Below are 23,820 nucleotides of genomic sequence, written 5' to 3'. Positions count from 1 at the left end.
ACTTTTAAACATTTAAATAAGTCCGAGAGTCTTAAATATTTAAGAAGTTTTAAGTCTTAAATATTTTTTCCTACCTGGAACCCTTATCAGACTTATCAGTCTGATAGTTTTATTCTCTAAAAGTTGTAGGTTTACCCCTTTCTTTTCACGACCTAACCTTTTTATGAGTTCAGCCCTTGAACTCTGGATCCTGTATTTCATTTACCCTCTTGAAGAAAGGATCATCACACACACTTAGAATTGGAAGCCATCCCAGAGGACTTCGAATGTGGCATCTTCCTGGGTACAGTAAGTCCCTCATGGGAATTCCCAGGTCAGGTGTTCCCTCAGTAATGCAGTTCTGTATGTCCTCAGGCTGGCCAGCAGTCTGGGCTTGGTGAGCACAAACCTGAAAATTTTTTTTTTTTTTCTCAACGTTCACTGCTTTCAACTGTGATTTGCAGCATATTCTTCCCCTCTCTCCCATGACATCATGGGCAAATGATAGCTTTTCTACATTTACAGCTATTAAAAGCTCCAGTGTAATCTATTCAGTTTAAACCTGCAATCTCCTGTTCAATTTAAAGCTCCTCTCCTCCCTTACCCCAGTGTCAGGCCACTTACCGCTTGAAGCACTTGCAGTGGGGAGGGGTTGTTGTGTGCCCTGAGGGTACCTTTTTCTCTTCCGTCTTCTGGAGTCTACTTGGATGGGACGAGTCAGAAGACAAGGAAAAGGACAAGTATTTCTTACCTGGTACTATCAAAGCCCTCTAGATTAACAGTGGCGAACCACTGACGTCCACTGATAGGCATCCAAACAGGAATTTTGGGTGAGATTTCGCAGGGAGATTCCCCTCTGCGTGGATTCCTGAATGTGAAACTTCCTGTAGGTAGATCTTTTCCAGCCGGCACTCGCCGCCTCGTTCCTGCCCTGGCAGTCTAGCCCCTGGCTCCTTGGAGTGTGTGGGCATGACGTAGGTTGGGGATCTTCTCTTTCTACAGCCACATTTTTTGATACCAGCAAAATAGCTCAAGTCCGGCTCCCTTCTGCAGTCTCCACTCAACGCACTGGAAACTCACTTCCTGTTGGTGCCAGGGGTGGCATGCAGGCTGCCCCCATTCTGTGCCCTGCCATTTCTCAATTCTCTTTTCCCCCTTCTCAGATGGGCACAGGGTCGGTCACTCTGTCCACCTCATAAGCAGACTGGGATGCCAGTCTCTCCTTCTGGGCACTTATCTTGGTGAATGGTTCTCTTGGGTGCCCCCTGCCTCTGCTTTTGGGTGAATACCCCCTTCTTTTCCCTATTCTCTCCCTGAAGACGTGGAAAACTGCCAGTTTTTTTTTTCTCTTTACAGTCAGCTTCTTGTATAGTGTGGAATGATGGTCCGCATTGGTTAGGGTGCAGAGCACTGAGGGTGTGTGTATGCGTGTGTGTGCGCGTGCGTGTGCATGCGTGTGCGTGTGCATGCATGTGCGTGCGCGTCTTTGCTGGACTCCACAGATGCTGGATCCTTGATGTCTGTCTATCCTCAGCTTTGTGTTTGTCAGTAGTTTGGGGACAACAAGGTTAGTCCTGCCCAACATCTAGTTAACAAATAATACTGAAGTCTTGTGGGCCTAGTGAGGTCTCACTGTGCAGAATTTAATTTTTCTTTCTGATTTTTGTTTTGCTTTTTATTTTTTGGCTTACTTCCTGGTTCCTGACTGAAGTATTAACTGAATTTGTTACTTCGTTACTGATCGTGTTATCTAACGGCACCTTAGAGCATAAGTAACACTGAAGGATACGTTTTCAGGAAGTTTTAATAGTATAATTTTATCTATTTTTGCCTCATGCTAGCTTTACTAAAAATATAAATCTAAACAGAAAATGGTCTTTGAACCTTTTTCCTACCATCATCTAAACAAACCAATCAGTTAAATCTGCTAAATGATTTGTTTGTTGAGGAAAAAGCACCTATTTAGAAAATTAAACATTTATATTGGTTGCAGTAATTATGGGTTTCTTAATGCTTCATTCAACAAATAGTTACCGAGTGGCTTCCATGGGCCAGCCACTGTTGCAGGCATTGGAGAAACAATAGTAAATAGGAAAAAAAGAAATCCCCTGCTGTCATGGAGCCTGCATTTCAGTGGGAGGAAACAGACACACAGGTAAATAAGTGGTGGCGTTTGTGAGCAGTAGCTGCTAAGGAGTAGAATATGCTAAGGAAATGTTGAGGAGAAGCAGGAAAGGGAGGTGGGAAAGGCCAGGACAGTTGGGAGCGTTTGCAGTTTTAGGTAGGAAGTCAAGGGAAGGCTTCACTGAGAGAAGGACATTGGAGTCGAAGGGCCCTGTGGGGAGCTTGTCTGATGCAGCAGGGGTCCAGTGGCCAGATGAGTGAGTGGGGTGAGGGGGTGGGTGGGTGAGGCCTGTATGTAAGGGCTTTGGTTTTTACTCTGAGTTGGATTGCATTAAAGCAGCGGTTCTTAACCTCGGCTGAACACTGGAGTTTCTGGGGAGCTTTAAAAGTGTACCGATGCCTAGAGCCCATCTCCAGAGTTTCTGATTTAATTGGTCTGGGGTTCCAGTCTAGGCCTCAGGATTTTCAGAAACTTCCAGGTTATTGTAATAAGCAGCCACAGTTGAAGTTTTGAGTAGAGCAGCATCACATAGTATCGAAGAGCGTGCTGCTCTAGAGCCGGACTCCCCGGGTTTGAATCCCGACTCTGCCACTTCGATGGTGTGACCTTGGACGAGTTATTTTTAAAATCTTCTGTGCCTTCGTTTTCTCATCTGTAAAGTTGTTAAAAGGATTAAATAAATTCATATCTAAATATTTAGAATAGTCCCTGGCAAGTAGCAGTGTGTATAAGGGTTTATTGAATGGCCACTTGAACATGTTTTCGTGGGATCACTCTGGCTCCTGGCACGAGAGTGAGGCGGGCAGGGGCAGAAGCAGGGGAGCCCTTGCAGTAATCCAGCCGCGAGGTGAGGTGATGGGGGCGAGCACCGGACTGGCAGCGATGCCAGTGGTGTGAAGTGGCGGGATTCTGGTTGCATTTTGAAGATGGAGCCAACAGGATTTGCTGAAGGATTGGACACAGAATGAGAGAAAAAGAAAATCAAGTATGACTCCCAAGGTATTTTGCCTGGACAGCTGGAAGAAGGGACTGGCTATTTACTGAGATGAGGAAGCGAAGAGGAACAGATTTATAAGGGGGGGCCATATGGAGCTCAGTTTGAGTGTGAGGTGTCTGTTAGATAAGTAAGGAGATCTGTAGAGGAGGCCATTGTACACGTGAGTCGGGAATTCAGCAGTGTCTGGGGCGAGAGGTGGCAGTTTGGAAGTCATCAGTATTTAGACCCATGGGAATGAGAGAGCTCACCAAGACTGAGTGTATGTAGAGAAGAGATCTGTGGACCACCCCCTGGGACACCCCAACATTCAGAGGTCTGGGAGGTGAAATGTTTCTTAGGGTTTCCGATGTACTCTGGTACAAAAGATGTTTTTCAAAAAATTTGATTGGATATAATTCACCCATTTAAATGGCTTTTAGTATATTCATAGTCGTGCAACTGTTACAATAATCAGTGTTAGAACGTTTTTATCGCCCTAAAAGAAACCACATACCCCCCTGCTCCATGGCCCTAGGAACTACTAATCCACTTTCCATCTTTATGGATTTGCCCATTCTGGATATTTCATATCAGCGGAATCATATAATACGTGGTCTGTTTAGAGGAAAGTGGTATCCATTAGTGCCTAACTGTAAATTTATTAGATACTGAATCAGTTGGTAAAGGGGCTATAAGATTTCTCCACTATAAAGATACATTTTTCTCTTTGTAATTAATAAGAAAACAGTGGGTTGATACTTGAAACTATGAATATTCTGCTTTCTAACCTGTTATCTAGTGGTTTTGGTGTTCAAAAAAATCCTTAAATTAGTGTTATATTGAGATCGTAAAGTGAAGATTTTCTATTACTGTATTTTCAAAGATCATGAATTAATAGTATCTCTAATTCAGATGCATTACATAGAATTTTTCCTTTTGTATATGTACATCTTTTACTGTGAAAATCTTGGTTCCAAATAACAAATAATTGTTTTATTACTTTTATTTTAAATATAATCATAGTATCAGTATGTTTGCATTATGCTAAATGCACATGAAATACTATCATATACATAAAGTAGTTTCAGAATTACAATACTAATTAGGATTACCAGGTCATAGAAATACACGGTTATGCGACTTTGTTAAATCGTGCTAAATTCATTTCCACAGGGTTGTACTATTTTACTTTCTCACCAGCAGTGTAAGAGTCCCTATTTTTCTTTCATCTCACCAATAAATAGTATTAAACTTGTTAAACTTTTGAGTTTTTGCCAATCTGATATGTGAGACATGGTATCTCTGTGTGGTATAGGTTTTTTGTTTTGTTTTGAACTTTTCTATTACGAAGAATTGTGAACAATAATTATCAACCCAGGCCATACCTCCTTCCATTCCCACCTTCCAAATTATTTAGATAATATTTTATTTTATCTCTTTGTCAATAAATATCTCTCAATTTTTTTTATTGCTATTGAATTTTTTTATTAACTTTTTGGAGTTTGTCACATGCAATAAACTATGTCCATTTAAAGTTCACAAGTCGATGAATTTCAGCCATATTGTTCCAGGTAGCAGTAGTCCCTCAATACCGTAGAGTGCTATTCCATTGTATAGGCATTCCACGTTTTATGTGTTTACTTATTGATGACATTTGGGTTGTTTCTGCTTTTGCCAATATGAATAATATTACTATAAACATTTCTATATGGGTTTTTGTGTGACTATAAACCTTTAGTTCAGTTGGATAAATACCTAAGTGTGGGGTTGTCGGGTCATATTGTAAGAGTATGTTTAACTTTATTAGAATATGCCAGACTGTCTTCCCATGTTGCTGGACTATTTTGCATTCCCACCAGCAGTGTATGAGAGAGTGTTTATTCTTCATCCTTGTCAGCATCTGGTATTGTCATATTTTCGGTTTTTTTGTTTGTTTGTTTTAGCCATTCTAGCGGTATATCATGGTTTTTATTTGTGATACCTTCCTGACTAAAGATGATGAGCATCTTTTTATGTGCTTATTTACTATTTACATATCTTCTTTATTGGCTTGTCTGTTCATATTTTTTGCCCATTTTTCTATTTGGTTGTTTGTCTCTTTATTGAATTGTAATAATTCTTTGCCTGTTCTTGGTTATCTGTTATTTGATATATGTATATTGAATATTTTCTCCCATTTCGTGGCTTGTCTTTTGATTTCTTAATGGTTCCTTTCAAAGAGCAGTTCTTAATTTTGATTAAGTTCAGTACATGAACCATTACATGGTTCAGGCTCTTTGTCTGCTCCCCAAGGTCATGAAGACTTTCTCCTACATTTTTTTTTAGAAGCTTCACTATTACAGCTTTGACAGTAGGTCTCATCCATTTCGAGTTAATTTTTTCCTGCATGGATAGCTAAGTGTTCCAGTCCCATTTGTTGAAAGACTATCCTTCCCCTATGGCATTGCCTCAGCATCTTTGTTGAAAATCAATTGACAGAACGTGTGTACATCCGTTTCTGGATGCCGTGCCATTCCGTCGGTTTATTCTATTTGTCTTTTCACCAATTCTACACTGTCTTTATTGCTGTAGTTTTAAGTCTTGAAATCAAGTAGCGTAAGTCTGTTCTTTGGGAAGTAGATACGACTTTTTTGTTATTTGCATTTAAGTATATAATAGAATCACCTTGTCCATTTTTATAAACTACCTTACTGGAATTTTGACTGTTTGGGGTAGCAGCACTTGACTCCTTTCTGCGTCTGGATAACATTCCATTGTGTGGATAGACCTTATTTTTATCCGTTCACCTGTTGTTGGAAATACGGGTGATTTTCACTTTTTGGTTCTTGTGAATAGTGCCGCTATGCACATTCATGTGTAATTGTTTGAGTATCTGTTTTCAGTTCTTTTGAGTAAACACCTAGGAGTAGAAGTGTGGGGTTGTATGGTAATTCTGTTTAACTTTTGAAGAACCACCAAACTGTTTTCCACAGCTCTTGTACCGTTTTACATTTCCACCAGCAATGTCGGAGGGTTCCAGTTTTTCCACATGGTCGCCAAGCTTGTTATTTTCCTCTCTTAATTATATCCATCCTGGTGGGTCTGAAGTGGTATCTCATTGTGGTTTTGCTTTTGTATTTCCCCAATGACAAATAAATTTGAGCATCTTTTTTGTGTTCTGGTTGGCCATTTGTATATCTCCTTTGCCCATTTTTTAACTAGGTTTTTGTTGTCATGAGAGTTATATATTCGGATGCTAGACCCTTATCAGATATATAACTTGCAATATTTCCTCTCATTCTGTAGGTTGTTTCATTTTCTTGATGTCATTTAATGCAAAAAAAGTTTTAAATTTTTATGAAGTCCAATTTGTCTTCTTTTTTTCTTTCTTTACTTGTGCTTTTGCTGTTATATCTAAGAATTCGTCACCAAATCCAAGGTCATGAAGATTAACCCCTATATTTTCTTAAGGTTTTATAGTTTTAGCTCTTATATGTAGCTTGTTAATCCATTTGGAGTAATTTTTTCTACATGCTGTGAGGTGAGGCGGGGGGTCCCGTTTCATTCTTTAGCATGTGGGTATCCAGTTATCCCAGCACCATTTGTCGAAGAGGCTGTTTTCTCATTGCGTGATGTTAGCTCCACATTGAAAATCAGTTGGCCAAAGCTGTATGGGTTTGTCTCTGGGTTCTCAGTTCTTTTCCTTTGGTCTGTGTCTGTCTCGAGGCAGTACTGTGCGGGTTCCTAGTTTTTACCTGTAGTGAGTGTTAGGATAGTATAGCTAGTTTTGATGACGTGTTAGAAAAATTTAAAAACTTTGGGTAAATTCTTTAAATAAATTGTCTTTTCTAAATGCCAGATTTATAATAACACACACATACAAATTTAATGGATAGTTTGGTTTAAAACTTTTTGGTGTATTTCACCGTTTCTCTGGTTGCATATACAATGGCGATTTAGATATACAGTGTATAGCAGAGTGTATACTAATTGAATTTTCACTGCAAGTTAAACTTTCCTTGAGCTTTGAATGAAGAACTAGTTACATAAATAAATTCAGCCTGCCCAAAGATGTTGGTGCTGGCTATACAAGCACCAGAATAGGAACAGTCTGCATATTTGCATAACATCAGGAAGGAATTACATATCTAATTTCTAGAGGAAAAAAATGACTATAAACGCTTTTTTTTTTTAACCAAGTCATAGTTTTTAACTTTATTCAGTACAATACAAATTTCACTACTTCAGAATCAGAATATGATATGCCTATGAAGTCTCTTTTAATCGATAACCTCTCTCTTTCTCTCTCTTATTTTTCCCTGTAGTAATTTTTTTCCTGAAGAAACAGTGTTCTTTGTCCTGTTGTTTTCCACAGTTTGGCTTTCGCTGATTGAATTTCTCTAGTTCATTTTAATATGTTCCTCTGTGTTATTACCTCTTAATTGGTAGTTAGACGTAGGGAGATCTAGAGACTTGATCAGATTCAGTAAAAACTTTTTTTTTTGTTATAGTATGTTCACTTCATTGGTGGTGACGTTTGTATCTTCCGTCAGGAGGCACATAATACCTACTTATCTCTGTCTTTGTGGTGTCGGCTAACTTTATTTTGATTCATTTTTTTAGTTTCATAGTTTTAACAGTTCAAAGGGTTTTGGAGAGACAGGATGGTGTAGAGATTAAAATATAAGCTCTGAAGTCCAAGAATCTGATTCATGTTTTGATCCATTACGTACTAGTTCTCTAATCTTGGAAAGTCACTTCCCCTTCTCACGGTTAAGTTTCTTCTTTGTGAAACAGGGAAATTGATGCCTACTTGTAGGGTCATTTTGAGGATTAAATGAGAAAGTGCGTGGAAAAGAATCACACAGAGCCTACCATATAGGAAGTGACCAGTAAAGGTTAGCTACTGTTTTGTGAATTTAAAAGTATTCTAAAACAGTCTGAAAAGTAGATTATCTCAATTTATAAGTGAGGAAATAAAAGTTTGGATACCTAATTTTTTGGCTCACTTGGGTTTGTTTAGGGAAAAAGTAAATTATTCAGCGGAGGGGAATATTTCTCCTTTGTCCTCATCACTGTGAACAGTTACACTTGATAACCACTCATAATAAGCTGAATTTCAAAAGTGATTTTTGGCCATGCTTTGTACGTATTCACATTAACCAGTCCCCACCAGTGTTGGAAAGTAAGCTCCTTGTTGAACTAATCATACCGAAGCATATTTGATGCTTGAAGTCCACTGAGAAATACTTACTGTTCATATTTTTATTTTACAGTGTAATGTTCAAGCTCAGAAATGCCTTATGTGGATCGTCAGAATCGCATTTGTGGTTTTCTAGACATTGAAGAAAATGAAAATAGTGGGAAATTTCTTCGAAGGTACTTCATACTGGATACCAGAGAAGATAGTTTTGTATGGTACATGGATAATCCACAGGTTTGTAAAATCCAAAGTGTTACCTTTTTTTAAAAGCATTTAAGAGTTTTAATTCTTAAAGTATTTGATATACTACGCTGATGTGAGGATTCGTCTTCCTAAGCAGTATATATTTAGATCATTTCTGGTTTCACTCTCTTTGCCCTGCATACCCAACTCCTACTGTCTTATTTATAGTTCGGGAGATAAAATGCTAAGTTTATTTGATAAAAATTTATGCGTCATATCTGTTTTTCTTCCCTTGGGAGAGAAACGCTATCTCTGGTAGATATTTCAACGTCATTTAGGTTTAAGGTACCATCTCTAGGATAGAGACTACTATCTTTTGATAAATAAACAACTAAAACTAGTCGACCCCCTCGCATATATGTGGTCCTTTCATCTCGTAGTGTCAAACTTGAGTGTCCGCCGTTGTAATGCCATTCATGAGTTGAAATCCACTTTGATTTTATTATTGCCTTGCACATCGTTGGGTTAAATATCATAAATTAAAAATTAGAAAAAATTAGCATTCTAATTTTAGGATCCATGAGAGACCTTGGGTTAGAGATCACCTGTTAAACAGTTTTAGATTTTCTCTACCTGTGAAGCTATTCAGATTGAGATGTCTACTGCAAAGAAGTATGTGCAAAGCAAGGGATGAGTCCCTCGCAAACTTCTAAACTAACACAGTCTCCTGGGCTAATGCAGATGAGGAACCTATGGGTGAGGGGAACATCAGGGACCGACTTCCAGGAGGCTCCCTTCTGTTTCACAGAGCAGGAGCTCACAACTAGTCCAGTATTCTGTACTACCCTGTACTGATTTTCGATGAGATAAAGTACGTGTATGCTAATGCATTTACACTTGTTTATATAGACTTCGAGTTGTAAGGGACCTTGCTATTAATTCAGCCTCCTTAATGCAAGAAACTCATTTATCTCTGATCTTTACTTTAGCTGTTGTTTGAACTACACATTACTAAAAAGTACATATTATATTTAAGACAGCTTTAATTATTATTTGTTCTGTGAGCCATATCTCATTTCTTATACCTTCCACCCATTAATCGTACTTTTGCCCTCTGATTCTCTATAAAGTTTAGACCATTATCCATATGCAGCCTTTCACATTTTGGAGGATAATTTGTATTTTAATTCAGTTTATATTATTTGAGTGCTGACTTTGTATGAGACTGTTTTGCTAGGAACTGCCTTGTCTCTGTCCTTATCCCTAAAAGCTTACGGACACTCGTTTTACTCCCTTACCTCTGTAACCAGTTTTCTTGGTGGTAGTCACCTGGCTATGCAACCACATGATTCATGCCTTGCTTACATGACCAGAGTCAGTGGGAGAAGGAACAGGTCAGCAGAAAGCCACAGTTCATCTTTACCTTTTTAAAACAAACAAACAAAACATAAATCATATTCCTCCCTTTTGTGGCACAATCCCTTCCCAAACTCCTTTTCCCAAAGTAGAAAATAACTTCGTCCCCCTGAGTCCCTCTAAGTACTGTTCACTGAGTTCCAGTCTCTGGTCCCTCTCAGCCGTGTGAGCCATTGCTCAGTTCGGCCTCTTCTCTTCTTCGTTTGTCTCTCTCCACAAGATATGCTTTCTCCTGAATTTTATTTAAAACTCCTTGATTGTTTTTCTGTCTTCATATATAATAGGTTCTCCTTCTCAGAATTTCTCCTTTTACTAGTACTAAAAGATAAATAAATAAAATAGAATATGTTTTATTACACAGACAGGAACGTAAACTTGGAATTCAGCTAGAAGAGGGAGGTCAAGTCTTCATGGAGGCGGTAACATTTGAAATTCACCTAAAAGTATGGGTATGATTTCGGCCAAGAGGTGGAGAAGTGGGTGTTCGGTACTCAGAGAACAGCGAGGGCAAAGAAGCCAAAGCCCGACACTGCAGCAGGGAGGGGACACTGCAGCAGGGAGGGACACTGCAGCAGGGAGGGGGGAGAGGGACACTGCAGCAGGGAGGGCGTCTGCCGGAGCTGGCACTCAGCCAGGTCTTCCTCACGTGAACTCTTTCGAAGCCAGATTTTTGTGGTGTCATTAGTGCATTGGTTTTTCCGAACGTAGTGCAGAATTTTAAATACGCCTTTTTATTTAGTTCCTAATAATTTTATCACTTCATTCCAGTTGATGAGATTCTTTTACAGTCTTGATTTTTCCAACCATTGTATTAGCCACCAATACCAGCTTCGTGTCACTTTTAAATGTATTAATCAAGACTTATAGCTCTCTCATGAAAACTTTAGTAAAATGTCTTGCTTAAGAGTGTTAAATTAAATTCAACCACACGAAATTGATAATGTATCCTCCCTCCCCCCCACCTTCATGTACTAAAAAACGGCAATATGATGGCTGATGTTTTGGTGCTGTGACACGTCCCACCGATCCTGACGGCCCTGGTAATGCGAGAACGTTGGCTTGGCTCACCTGCCTTCACGGAGCCGTGCTTCCGTTTTGTTTCCCTTACCCCTGTTGGTTTGAAAGTCCATTCTGGTGTATTACTGGGATCAGCTTGGGGCTTTCTGTGATGTATTAAGGGCATGAGTAATGGTGGAATAGTAAATAATTAAGTAGCTGTATTGGGAAGTGAATTCGAAGAAACCTGAAAAAATGTTTTGGTGAAAAGAGTGCAGGAGCTCATAAGAACAAATGCCTCATTTCCCTTTTTATCTTAAATGTCATATTAGTTTATTATTTCTTGTTCCTTGTCAAGTAACACATTTGGAAACCCACTTTTCTTCTGGTTGAACTTGGCAGCAATTATACCGGTCATAGAAACTAGATATTTTGAATATCCTTTATTTGTCAGCTACTTGGATTTCTCCGTACTGCGCCACTGTTTAATCTGTGACCCTTTATGTCATCCAGCCATGATATAGCGTCTCATTTCTTTTCCTCACACAAAGGCTTGGAGCTGTCTTCATCTAGGCAAGATAGTAGAGTTATGGAGGACTTAAAAGAAAAATTTTGAATGGAAGGGTAGCAGTGTTTGGAAAAAAATTGCTTTCATAGTAGTTAGGTCTTGAAGACATTGTAACATTTTATTTCCTTATCCAAACTTAAAGAAAAGAAAAACAAAAACACTCTAACCATAAAATATTTTGTATAAGAATACAATCATTTAAAGTTACTTACACATTCAAAAGTTATAATTCTATATCCATATTTATTTAGGGTTTATATTTGGAAGCTTTTTTTTTTAAGCCCACGAAAGAGAAACTAAGTTCAACTGCAATGAGAAAAATAGCCTTTTAGTTATAGAAAGTATTAAGGTGGAACAGAGTAGAGTTCACTTTTGTTATCCACATTGTCAACTTGATTTCAGACATAGTAAATGCCTAAACTGAAAAGTTGCTTTGTAATATGTGATATTGAAAAATCTTATTTTCAGTATGTGTACAGTATTATAACATAAATTGGTAATGGTGGATATTAATTATACGTTAATCATTTATTTCCAGAACCTGCCTTCTGGATCGTCACGTGTCGGAGCCATTAAACTCACCTACATTTCAAAGGTAGGCTTTCTGTGTCGGGCTGTATGCGTGGGTCACAATCCCTCGGGACGGGAGTGCGAGTAAAAGCGATTCCCTTTCTGTGTCATTTAATGATGATGTTCAGGTTCACATAATGCTGAAAATAGTACCTGATTACTATGTTTTGTTGTTGTTTGATAAAACTAGAAAAAATACGGAGATAACATAAGGTGTGGCAAATTGTGAAAGTTAACATTAACTTTTATGATCAGGTATATAAATATTAGAAGGGGGAAGTCAGTTAACAGGTTCTCTCTTTGGGAACAATGGAGATGTTTTTCTAACTCTATTATATTTAAGCCATTTCTAATTTTTAATTCCATAACCTTTGACTTTTTGTTTATATTTTATTTGGGGTAAAATATGAACCATCTTCATGATGAAAGGATGATTTTTCCCTCGGTTCACTCTGTTTCTTAAATCTCTTGTTTGTTGATTTTTTCTGGCATTTTTGCAATACATTTTTTAAAAATTTAGATTCGTTATTATCAGACAGTATTTATTTCTTTTATTGGTGTTTTGGGAACCAAGATAGGCATGCTGAGGAGCTAGCCCTCTGAATTTTTTGTATTTTACACAAAATAATACACTTGTTGATGACTTAATGTGTGAAATATGAGGAGCACACAGTGTGATTCAGTGATGCGCATATGCTTACTATTCTGCACAACACAGTGTGATTCAATGATGCGCATATGCGTACTATTCTGCACCAACTGCGATTCTATTAGTTAGCACAGGTCTTTATCAGAAGACCAATTTGCAAGTGTGCCTCCGTTTAAAAGGTATTTTTTAAATAAAATATTTTATCACTGTAACAAAAGAGCTATTCAGTCTCACTGACAAAAAAATAATTAGCCCTTGGACAATAAAGATTACATTATTTAAAGGGAAACGTGTTAAAGCCATATTTTGTAAATTTATAAAACAAATATTGTTTGTTTGCCTCAAGTATTCCTGTAAATTAAAACATTTAATTTACATCATTTAATTTGCATCCAGGTAGCTTGCAACTTATATTCTAAAGAGACTATTACGAAGTGTAGCATGTCATTATAAAAGTTCTAGATCCTCAGTTGGCTTGATGCCTACACTATATGCATCCCATCATGTAAACATGCTGCAAGCATTTTCGACTCTCAGTGATGTGATGTGGAAAGGCCTATTTTACTGAAATAAGTGGAGAGAGAGATTGCCCATCTGCTGGTATCTTTTTCAGTTGCTCGTTGCCTGGTCTTTTTAAAAATGAGATCCTTTTTTAAAAATAAACTATTAACTAAGCAGGCAGGCTGACTGGCCAGCTGCTGTTTTTTCTCCATTGCTCCCCTTTTAAAATATAACCTCTGTGCAGTTCTGGTAGCTTTCATCTCTGCCCCACAGCCTACGGAAGTTTGAATTGTACACTTTGTACTCGACTTTAGACATGCCACTTTTTTTTCCAGAATTTATTCCTGGAACAAATTTCAGTGTGACTCAGAGCTGTGAATTTATAGTTGGGATCAGTCAGGAACCCCAGACTTAGAATTCCTTTTGAAGGTACAAAACAGATGCTACAGTTCTAAGTCCTGACGCTGGGCAGCAGCACAGCAGTCGGCATGAGTGGGCTTCCAGACAGCTGCCTCACGTGGAGGCTGGTGGCGCCCAGGCCAGGCGCAGTTAGTCGCTTCAGCTTCTCAGAGGAGCCGCGCATTCCACGGAGTAAGGCGACCCCGTCATCCTGGACTATTCTAATGTAGAAGAGGGGATCCAGTGCCATTTTGATTTTCCTCGTTGCAGATTAATGCCTTCTGGGTTTTTGGACTTTCTTAAGTACACAATCTGCCCTTTGCTCACCATCATTTTCTCTTATCATTGACAGCTAATTTAGAAATAGACAGTCTGAGAAGAATTCGTCATTTCTGTAGAGTATTCATTTGAGGGTATTTTGAAAATTATGTTAAATGAAAAATATTAATATGTGTGACATAAAACTTAATCATTTACTTTCAACTCCTTCACGTTTCCTTGGAAGAAGAAAACAAGCTTGTTGAAAGAGAACATTGAAGCGTCATTTGTTTTAAACACCTTGCAGTTGGGAGTCATCCTATATTTAATTTGCAGTTCTTTTTCAGTTGCCTTTAAAATTTAATTTTATATCCGTGTGTTAGATGTGTATGATTATTGGGAAGTTACACACTCGGAAGTTACACAGTATTTAAGGCTGGTTATCGTAGCCCATGAAGAAGTGTAAGTGATTCTCTCTCTCTCGTTAGGTTAGCGATGCAACTAAGCTGAGGCCAAAGGCTGAGTTCTGCTTTGGTAAGTTGCTGTATTTTATGTGAGTTATTTGAAGTTAGATTAATGTAATTACACCATATTGTAAAACAGTCACCAAAAACAACACGACACAAACCTAATGGCTAATGAATTATTCTAAGGCAAATTCCCTTGAGACCCCCATCCAGGTGAAGAAATAAAACTGCTCTCTCACCCCTGAAGCCTCTTTCCTGAGTCCCATCCCGCTCCAGCCCCCTCCCTCTGTCCATGTGTAATCATTGTCTAGGTCTTTACAGTGATCACCCCCAGCAAGGTTTCAGGTAATACTTAACTTTCTACCTTGTATTAGTCTATATTTAATACATAAATAATGAAAGGATTTGTTTTTCAGCTGGTAGGTAATGAGAAGTTCATAGCGTGGGGTAATCGAGGGTATCTGATTAATTCGTTCATCAGACATTTAGTGAACGTCCCACATACGTGCACCGTGCTCGTCTCTGGGACTATGAGGGTGGCAAGATGCGATCGCCGCCCCCGTGACTCTCACAAGCTGGTGTCTCGCAGGCAGATACAGTGCCAGGTGATTCCTGCATTCATCACGGTCAGAAAAGGAGTGCGCAGTCTCCTTTTCTGACTTTTCTAGGGGCAAGTCAAGTAACAGAGGACTTTGTATTTTAGAATTTGTCATACACGTATTCTCGGCAAGTCTTTTTAATATAAAATCTCAAGCTTACATTTTGAACAAATAGGAATATATAGTAATAGATTAGACGTTCAGTTATGGGAGTATTTAGAGCGGGTAATTTTAGTTGGAATCAAAGATTAAGACTGATCATTTATTGGTCTGCTAATAGTTAGTCCTCTGCTACCAGAGGGGATAGAGAAAAGATTCATAAATGCTTGCCTTTGGAGAGGGAGCCTCTGGCTTGTAAAATGGAACCACAGCTTCCACTCAAAATGGCAACATTGGCTTTCCCACCTCTGCTTCCTCAGATTGCTCAAAAACAGTGAGAACAAGAAACATTCAAACCATCTTTGATGAAACTAGCAGACATCTGTAACCCACAGGGTATAAAGATGGAAGGCGGATGGAGGAGGGATGATAAACAACTTAGTAGAGCTGGCCATCGCAGTGTCCTGCCCATGCTCCAACTCTAGGTAGACTTGGATGCTGGATTTGTCTGGGGAAGCAACAGTGAGGAGAGACTAAAAAAGGGGACTTTGTTTGAACATCTATATAAGAAACAACCTCTAACCTCTACCTGCGTCTGGCTCAGTCAGGCAGCCACCCCCCATTCCAGCAAGTAATGGCATGTATAGTGTCTCCAGAAATAGAATCAGTGAGGCTGTGCGCTTGCGAACTCTAGTTCCAGAGAAGAGAGATGAAGCACGACACCGAAAATAGGATTGAATGAAAGTCTGCACACTGAATGCAGCCCTTTCCTTCATCCCGCCCCAGAGCATTGGAGAGCCACGTGTAGGTGGGCTAAGAATCCGAACACCCCAGAGAAGAGAGCCAGGGGAGTTGACTGCCGGGCGTTTCTGCTAAAAGACTGTGTACAGCGAAGTCCACCAGTCAGCAGTCCTACATGCATTCAAGAGCTTCTAATCAGAGTTTTAGTACCTTATTTTGAAACATGAATAGATAGCCCAGGATTACATGACTTTTGAGAACTATCAAATAGAAAAAGGAACATGAGGCCATGCAAAACTCAGGAAAAGAAAGTCAAAAAAACCTAAAAGGAGAACAGAGATAAAGATGGATAATGGGAGAGAAAAAAGAAAATTAGAGGTTCCATCAGGAAAGTCCAACGTCTGACTGATAGAGGAAGAGAGGATAGAGAAAGAATAGAGGAAATGGAATTGGCGAAATAACGTGATGTAATTTCTCATAACCATTTGATCCATAAGCATATGTGAACCATAGCGAGATTGAGCCTAGTTTGTGAAATGGTTATTGTTTGCAGTCATGCTAATATTTGTGCTTCAGGCTTTGATCTATTCACTCTGATAGTAAAAATTCGAAATGAAATACAGAAGTGCTCAAGTGAAAAGGTAGTGAAAACCCAAGCCTGTGAGATATGTTCCTTCATTAGAGACGACGAAACTTTAAAAGCATGGCAACTTCGTGCCTGATCCCGTCTGATCCCGGAAGCTAAGCAGGGTCGGGCCTGGTTAGTACTTGGATGGGAGACCCCCTAGGAAGACCAGGTACTGTAGGCTTTAAATAAAAGCATGGCAACTTCGACATTTCATACATTTTTTTTTTATTCAGAGTTTTATTTCCTCCTTTCTCTGTCCCCTCCCCCAATAATGCAAATATGCTACTTTTCAGTAATTTTCCACCAAGCTTTCTTACTTGGAAGTCTCCAGATAACATAAGCAGTGGAAGGGAAAGATGCTGAAGAAGAATATTTTGTCCCACGCACTGTGCAGTTTTCTTACATACATCACCTCTACCCCTCAAGGAAGGGATGGCTGGCATTCCGTGTCCTAGACGAGAATAACAGAGCTCAGAGAGATTAAGTAATGTTTCTAAGATGATACTGCTAATCAGTGCATGAGCTAGTCAGGTCTGACTCTAGGCTCTGATTTTTTTAACCCATCACATCACTATGCCTCTTGAAACAATACTTAAAGCACATGAATTGTTATTCAGACTGCAAGGTGTGCTAAGAGTCTTTTTAGAGGTATATTTGCCTCTCTTTCCCATAAAAGAGATCCTTATATAAATGTTATTCATGCAAAAGCGTGTGTGTTCAGTAAGCACTTGCTTGGTGGCAGGTGTACTGTATCACTAAGTGCTTAGAGTTCAAACTCTCCAGACGCTCTAGGCAGTTTCCCAAAACAGCCTTGAGAGGAAGAAGCCATCATGAGAACTCAGCCTAAGCTGGGAAAAGATGCTTTACTGATTGTTGTTAGAGATTAAAAGCAGAAGCTAAATGTGGACATTGTCCTAGCGAGTTAATTTATCTTAGTTTATCTTTATGGCATTTATAATTTCTCCAGCCTCTAGTAAGATATGAAAGAACTGATTTACAGTGTTTTAAATTTCTTTAGTTTTCAGTCTAGTTGTTTTATAGCACTTCTCAAGAAATTATTTGATTTCCTTTCTGAGATTCTCATCTCAATTCAAGGAAGCTCTGCTTTAGTGTCTTGGTCTCAGTTCCAATTTCAGAATCTTATGCATTTGAGAAATAACTTATTTTCCCTAAAGGGTTACATCTCCCCCTTCCCTTGGTCGTATAGAGCTGAGTGCTGGTATACCATTTAAAATTTCAATGGAGACTTCTGGAAATTATTCTTATATTTCAAAAATTGCAACACCGTAGCTATTCAAATAATCCTAGAATATTTGTTTAAAAAATAAATGCATGCGATATGTAATTAGTAAGTTTTAATACAGGAGTAGTAGTTTGTCGGCAACTGTATATGCAGAGGTAGGCTTTGCTTTATACAAGTAGTCACTAAAGGGGCGTATATAAATTTAATTGCATAAAAGTTCCAAATGTATTAAGATTTTAAATATAAAGAAAATGCATAAGCGCTGGAAAGTAAAGGTGTTTATTTTTATAATCTTGAGTTGGGGAGATTTTTTAAATATGTTTGATAAAAGATACCATGAACAAAGTGAAGAAACAAATGATAAACTGGAAAAAGTACTTGAAATAAAAAAGTAAGAACTCATATAAAAACTCTTATCAGTCTGTAAAAAAATAAATGAACAACTCAGGAGAAATATGAGTAAAGAAAATATACAAAGTTCACAAAACAAATACATGTGGCCAATAAACATATAAAACTAGTTTATCTCAATAATCGCAGAAATTCAGATTTAAACAAGGTATAATTATTCGCCAATTGGGTAGTCAGAGTGCTGTATTAGTCAGGGTCCAGTCAGAAAAACACACGAAACCAGGTATTTCAAACCCAGCGGATTTGTTAAAGGGATTGGTTACCAAAATGTTGTTAAAGCTGAAAAAGTACAAAGGGAATGATGAACTGACCCACAAGTTAGAAACTGCATGAAGCAGCTGCCACCCCCAGGGCTGGAGAGACGAAAGAAAAGGTAGTGTTATCAGAGCTTTGGAGGGGGCCACCAGGGGGCTAGTGCCTGGCATGTGCTGGGACCCCAAGGTTGGGTAGGAGGCTGAAGCAGCTGCTTGTGTGCTGCTGCTGCTGCTGGAGAGAGGTCAGCAAGAGCAGGGATCTGCAAGAGACCCCTCTTCTCATTGGTCTCCCCACCTTCCCATATCTCCTCCGAGCGTCCCGTTAGCAGAACGTGACCTGAGCTGGCAAGGAAGTGTAGGGAATCTTGTCTGCAGGCTCCCAGCCCCAGTGTCACAAGTCCTTGGGGCTCAACGGGCCCATAACGAGCTCAGGCAGTGGGGAGTATTAGAAGAAAGAGGTCTTTGGATGCACTATTGGTGGGAATATAAAGGGGCTAACTTTTTGGGAAGGCAGTTTTCCAGTATCTATAAAATTTTAAACATGAATTTCTTTTGATCCAACAAGTCTATGTTAAGAAATTATCCTAAAAAGAAAAAAAAAATTATAGAAATACTAGCCCAAGTATGGAAAAACATACGTATATGATGTTTCATTGGGATATTTTATGTAATTTCAAAAATCAGAAATAGCCTAAGTATGTATCATTAGAAGATTGGCTAAATACATTGTGGTATTTTCGTTAAATGGAAAACATGGCCATTAAAAGTAAGAGTTTACCTACGTTACTCAGTAATAATAGCAGTGCTATATGTGGGGTAACATTTTTTCAAACCCGAGAAAGTCACAGTGTTGAACCTAGCGTGGTTTTTCAGCTGCTGCAAACGAAATTAGAGGTAACAAGGGCAAATTTTCATGTGTTGTATTTTATTTTTTCTTTCAAGTTATGAATGCAGGGATGAGGAAATATTTCCTACAAGCCAATGATCAGCAGGACCTAGTAGAATGGGTAAATGTGTTGAACAAAGCTATAAAGATTACAGTAAGTATTTGTTTTTGTTTTTTTTTTTAAGTTTAACATCTGGAAATAATCTTTACATTTTGAAAATACACCTCCTGAATAATAACTGAATTACCAGGTTGCGTACCGAAAGTTTATTTAAGACAGGTGTTTATAATGTGAACACATTTTCTTGCACATGGTGAGTACAGGCCCGTAAAATCGGCCCATAAATGCCTCTTTGACCCATTAGGCACCTAATAATGGTATATATCATTGTAGCGTTTCGCCCTTGCTTACAGTAATGTTTTAGGGGACAATGTAGGGTCGAGTTCTTCCTTGAAGATGTGTTTTTCCCTCCTGAAGGAGAGAGAGAGGCTTCCTGCCACCCACCCAGGCAGCAGGAGAGGGCGTTCCGGGACCGGTGGTAGGTGGAAGTTGACGCTGGGAGGAGGACCCGGTGAAGGGACTGATCCGAAGGGCTGCGGCAGCCAGGGGGCCCTGTCATGTGGCCCTTGGGGAGTTTGTCTCAGGCTCTGAGCTTCTTGCCGCGCCCACTTTTTCCCCTCGAGTTCAGAGCTTGCTCCCCTCACACCCCTTTTCTGTGCTACAACTTCCTGCTTCCAGCGGCCTCCTTTCTCTTCTTGGTTTTCTGATGAACATTCATGTGTTGATTATTTACAGTGTGCAGGCCTTACACTGAAGGTTTTACCTAAATTATCTGAAAGGTGAGGCTTAGAAGGATTAAGTAACTTTTGCAGGTTCCATGGCTGGTAAGTTGTGGAGCTGTGAGCCAAACCCCATCTTGTCTGACTCGAGAGCCCAACCGAAGCACAGTGCCTTAACTGCTTCCTGAAGAAGAGCCCTCTCTGTCCCTACAGCAAAAAACAAGCTTTTCTGAGAGAGCTCACTGCTGGCGATGATAAGCAAGAAAACAGGTTCTGGTCCCTGGTTATCCGCCTTACCTGCCACACTGGCAGAGACGCACATAGGAGCCCACATGGAAATGGTCAGGAAGGAAGTCCTGTGTGAGCTCTGTGTAAATCGAAATGTGTTTTTACTAACATGCAGTTATTTAACGGACCTCAAATGACTTACTCTCAAAAAAAAAAAAATGCTCCGAAAGTCAGCATATGTTAGTTTCCATCTAAAACAAACGATTCCATGTTTATATCACAACACAGTAAGGAGTTAACATAACTAAAGCTGTCCAGAGTTACGTGAGATTTCTGGTCTCGCACCAGAACAGCCTGTCACCACACGACAGAACGCCCACGCACTGCCTCTGCTCTGAGGCGCAGCAGAAGCATTTTAGGTTTGTGCAGCTTCAGGAAAGCACGTTTTTGAACTGATCAGAAGTACATATTCTTAAAAGGTTTTAATTGGTTTTTAGCTCTCCCAATAAGTTTTCCCTGTTTGGAAATTTATTTAGAAACACAATATCGGGTAATTTTACTGAATTCATTCGTTTTTTTACAATTTTTAATAAAAAGCAGCACTAGTTTCTTGGTGCTTTAAGAGAATAAGTAATGAATGATCTCAGGCTTTTCACCGTTTGAGTCGATGGTCTAAAACCATCTTATGCACGTGACAGGGTTAGGCTTACTCTGTGGGAGAGAAACTGATGAGGGCTTGGGGAATGCTCCAGAAGTATGCAGACTTAAATGGCTTTTGTGTCTTGCAGCTTTATTTTACATATTGAATTTTTATAGTTTTTAAGATAAATCTGTTGGTATTTGCTTTTATAATCCAAATTTAGGAAATTAAATACATATAAGATAGAAATTTTTAGCATATCAGTAGAGTGATAGAACTATTAAAGTGAATATAGAATGGATACCACTTACTAAAAGTCAGCTTTATAGAGATACACATTTACCTCATAGATAGCAAGGGAAGAATTTCTGACGCTTTAATAAGGTACTTTTTTATGTAATTTTAGCCTTTCAAAAACCTTAGTTTTAATTCATTTGCGTTCTGCACATGGAAGTGGGTTAGGGTGTGGCGTCCAATTCGTCCTACTTCTCTGTGGAGATTGCTGATGATGCACGCGTAGGTTTCTTTGAAAAATTAGAGTTTACAATTGAATATACGTGCAGTTTACCTTTCTGTGGAATCATTCCAAATGGTGTTTTGGTCAGTTATGTACCTTATTAGCCTACGGAGTACAGTGTGTCATGTAAGCTTAAGATTTTTGAAAATCCAAAATTAGATTTTGGAAGTATGTAGTTTCAGAATAGAGGTGGTCAGAGGGTAGTGGGGATGGTGATCATTCAGCTACAGACTCCTCACGGTGGCACCGTGCCATCTTAGTGGACTGTCTTCCGACACCATGGCCTGTGGCTTTCATTACTTTCTTGAAGTCTGTGTGAATGTGCGTTGGTGTCTGCCATTTAAAAACTTTTTCTCCTTATTTAAAAAAAGAAAAAGAGCAGTAGTAGAGAAACCAACCCTGAAGTATCAATGACTAGAGTTTGGAAAATCAGATTTTAAAGTATGCTTTCATCTATTCATTTATAGTGACGACAATATGGTGGTCTCTGGTCCATTGTTATTGAGAAATGTCTAAGATGTATATGGCGTATCCCTGGAAACCCACTCTATTTAAAAATAGTGTCTTTTTTCACCAAAGATTTTAATTTAAAATCAGTATTAGATTTCAATCTAAAAATATTTTGAAATTGTGGCAAAATTCCACACTTGTTTAAAAATTGGCAACTGGGAGCAAGTAGCGTAGGCCGAATACAAGAGTTTGGTCCTAACACACGTGCCCAGAGCAAAAGGCCTCTCTCTACCTTATGCTAGACTCCTTCACCCGACAGGCCTTGGGTGCAGCCCTCAGAAAGGTCATCATTAGCAGGCGTTTGTGTTTGAACATACTAAGTTTCGATCCTCAAGCTCTGTCATCATTCTCCATTTTGTTCATCTCTTCTTCAGGTCATTTTTTTTACCTTTTCTTTATTAGAATTTCCTACTATTAGGATTGCGTGTAAATGCCTACTAAAAATACATTTAAATCTTTTACCAAAAACAGTCACAGTAAAAAAGGCTAGAAAGCAAGGGAGAGGAGAAGCAGTAGGCAGTGAAACCAAGCCTGTGCATTGTCTTCGATACTTGCTATCTGCCCAGCCAGTCGCTTTTCTGATTCTCATTAAACGGGGGCTGGCTTCCCGGCCCCCCCACCCCAACCCCGCTGCTGAAAATATGTTTTTTTAATGGCTGAATTTAGACTAATTCTCATTCAGAACTTATAAGGGAGTTACTATATTCGTAGGTATTTTGTTTGTATAAGGTGATTATAATTTAGCTAAGTTTTTTTTTAAAATGCAAGTGAGTTAATTCTTGAACCTCTAACATTGGAATTTTATATGTTAAGCATTTTGTTTTAAGGACAAATCAGCAGTAGGCTTAACAGCATAGGCAAGGATTTTTAATATTGTCATCTCCAGAAGGAAAGTAGAAAAATCAATATACATTTCAGTATATTTTAGGGTAATCTTAGAGGTTTTTCTTGGGAACGTCTCATGTATGACTAACTTCTTGAAAGAGGAATAACTATTTTTCACATGGGTCACCTTTTAGCACATTTCAGCTAATACATTTGAATTGGTAATTTTCTCTCTACTTTCAAATTTTCTTAATGCTGTTTTCTGTTTTTTAATGGGTAACTTGACCACATTTTCTCTGTCGAAGTAATTTAAACACAGGCTGCTCTTCATTAGGAAGCACTGTGTGCCTCCGCAGCGAATTGTTTCTGGGTGTTGTGTGCTTTGTAGCCCTTCTGCTTTCATGTATTCATGTGAATCTTGTCAAGTAAAATCTGTCCATTGTGGTACTGCCTTTTAAAAGCACTCCAAAACGTGCAGCCTCTTAGAAAAAACTCTTGGTGGGACTCAGGAGGCACCCCCCTCAGGATGAGTTTCTCTTCCCTTCCTGTCCTGTCTCTCGCTCTCTTTTGTTTCTGCCAGTCCCTGGCATTGTCCTGTAAATAATGCTGAGATGGGGGAGGGTGGCTCGAGGCCTGGGAGAAAGCCTTGACAGGAAGCATCTCTAGGGAGGGACACGAGGTACAGCAGATGAGAGGAAGTTTCAGAAGTCACCCAAGAGACAAGTTATTTATGTCCGTAAATTATATTTATGTGGATTGGGATCTACTGCAGCTCAGTGTTTCTCATACACACACAGTCTGTGTTTGCCCAGTATTTTGCAAAAAGCTTCTTTGTAAAGCCTGTCTGCAGATGCCCTCGTACACCTGCTTTCCCACAGACCCGGTGGGACTAGGGTCATGAGAGAGCGCAGCCTTTGGAGCAGTGTTTCTAGCAGTGTGGTTCACGAAACACCTACATCAAAAATGCCTGGTGATCCTGCTGAAAGCACAGTGTTGTCAGCTGCACTGTAGGTGTATTGAATCAGAATTTCTGGGTATGGAACCTGGGAATCGGAAGTTTTTAATAATGGTCCTGGGTGACACTAACACTTGAGAAACTGTGCTGCTTTGAAGTCATATTTGAGTCTTTGAATGCAGTGCGGGTGGTTTTATGTTACCTGTAGCTGTGCAGTGCCCTGTTGACAGGGATT

At 39.2% G+C, this 23,820-nt stretch overlaps 1 protein-coding gene across 8 annotated transcripts in view; it reads left to right on the top strand.

The window, feature by feature from the left end:
* Positions 1 to 23,820, top strand: part of PLEKHA1 (pleckstrin homology domain containing A1) — a 50,126-nt gene that overhangs the window by 3,001 nt on the left and 23,305 nt on the right. For 7 of the 8 annotated variants that reach the window (XM_039870800.1, XM_039870805.1, XM_039870804.1 and 4 more), the window contains exons 2-5: positions 8,336 to 8,496; positions 11,964 to 12,020; positions 14,291 to 14,336; positions 19,187 to 19,284. In XM_039870800.1, the coding sequence (XP_039726734.1) occupies positions 8,356 to 8,496; positions 11,964 to 12,020; positions 14,291 to 14,336; positions 19,187 to 19,284 (342 nt within the window). In that variant the 5' untranslated portion in view covers positions 8,336 to 8,355. Of the gene's footprint in view, positions 1 to 8,335; positions 8,497 to 11,963; positions 12,021 to 14,290; positions 14,337 to 19,186; positions 19,285 to 23,820 lie in introns of those variants that run through there. The other variant, XM_039870806.1, reaches the window with a different exon arrangement.

Source organism: Pteropus medius, unplaced genomic scaffold, assembly GCF_902729225.1.
Source record: "Pteropus medius unplaced genomic scaffold, Ma_sr-lr_union100, whole genome shotgun sequence".
In the NCBI taxonomy this organism is placed as follows: domain Eukaryota; kingdom Metazoa; phylum Chordata; class Mammalia; order Chiroptera; family Pteropodidae; genus Pteropus; species Pteropus medius.
Note: the sequence above shows the minus strand (reverse complement) of the source record. Positions and strands in the feature narration are given on the sequence as shown.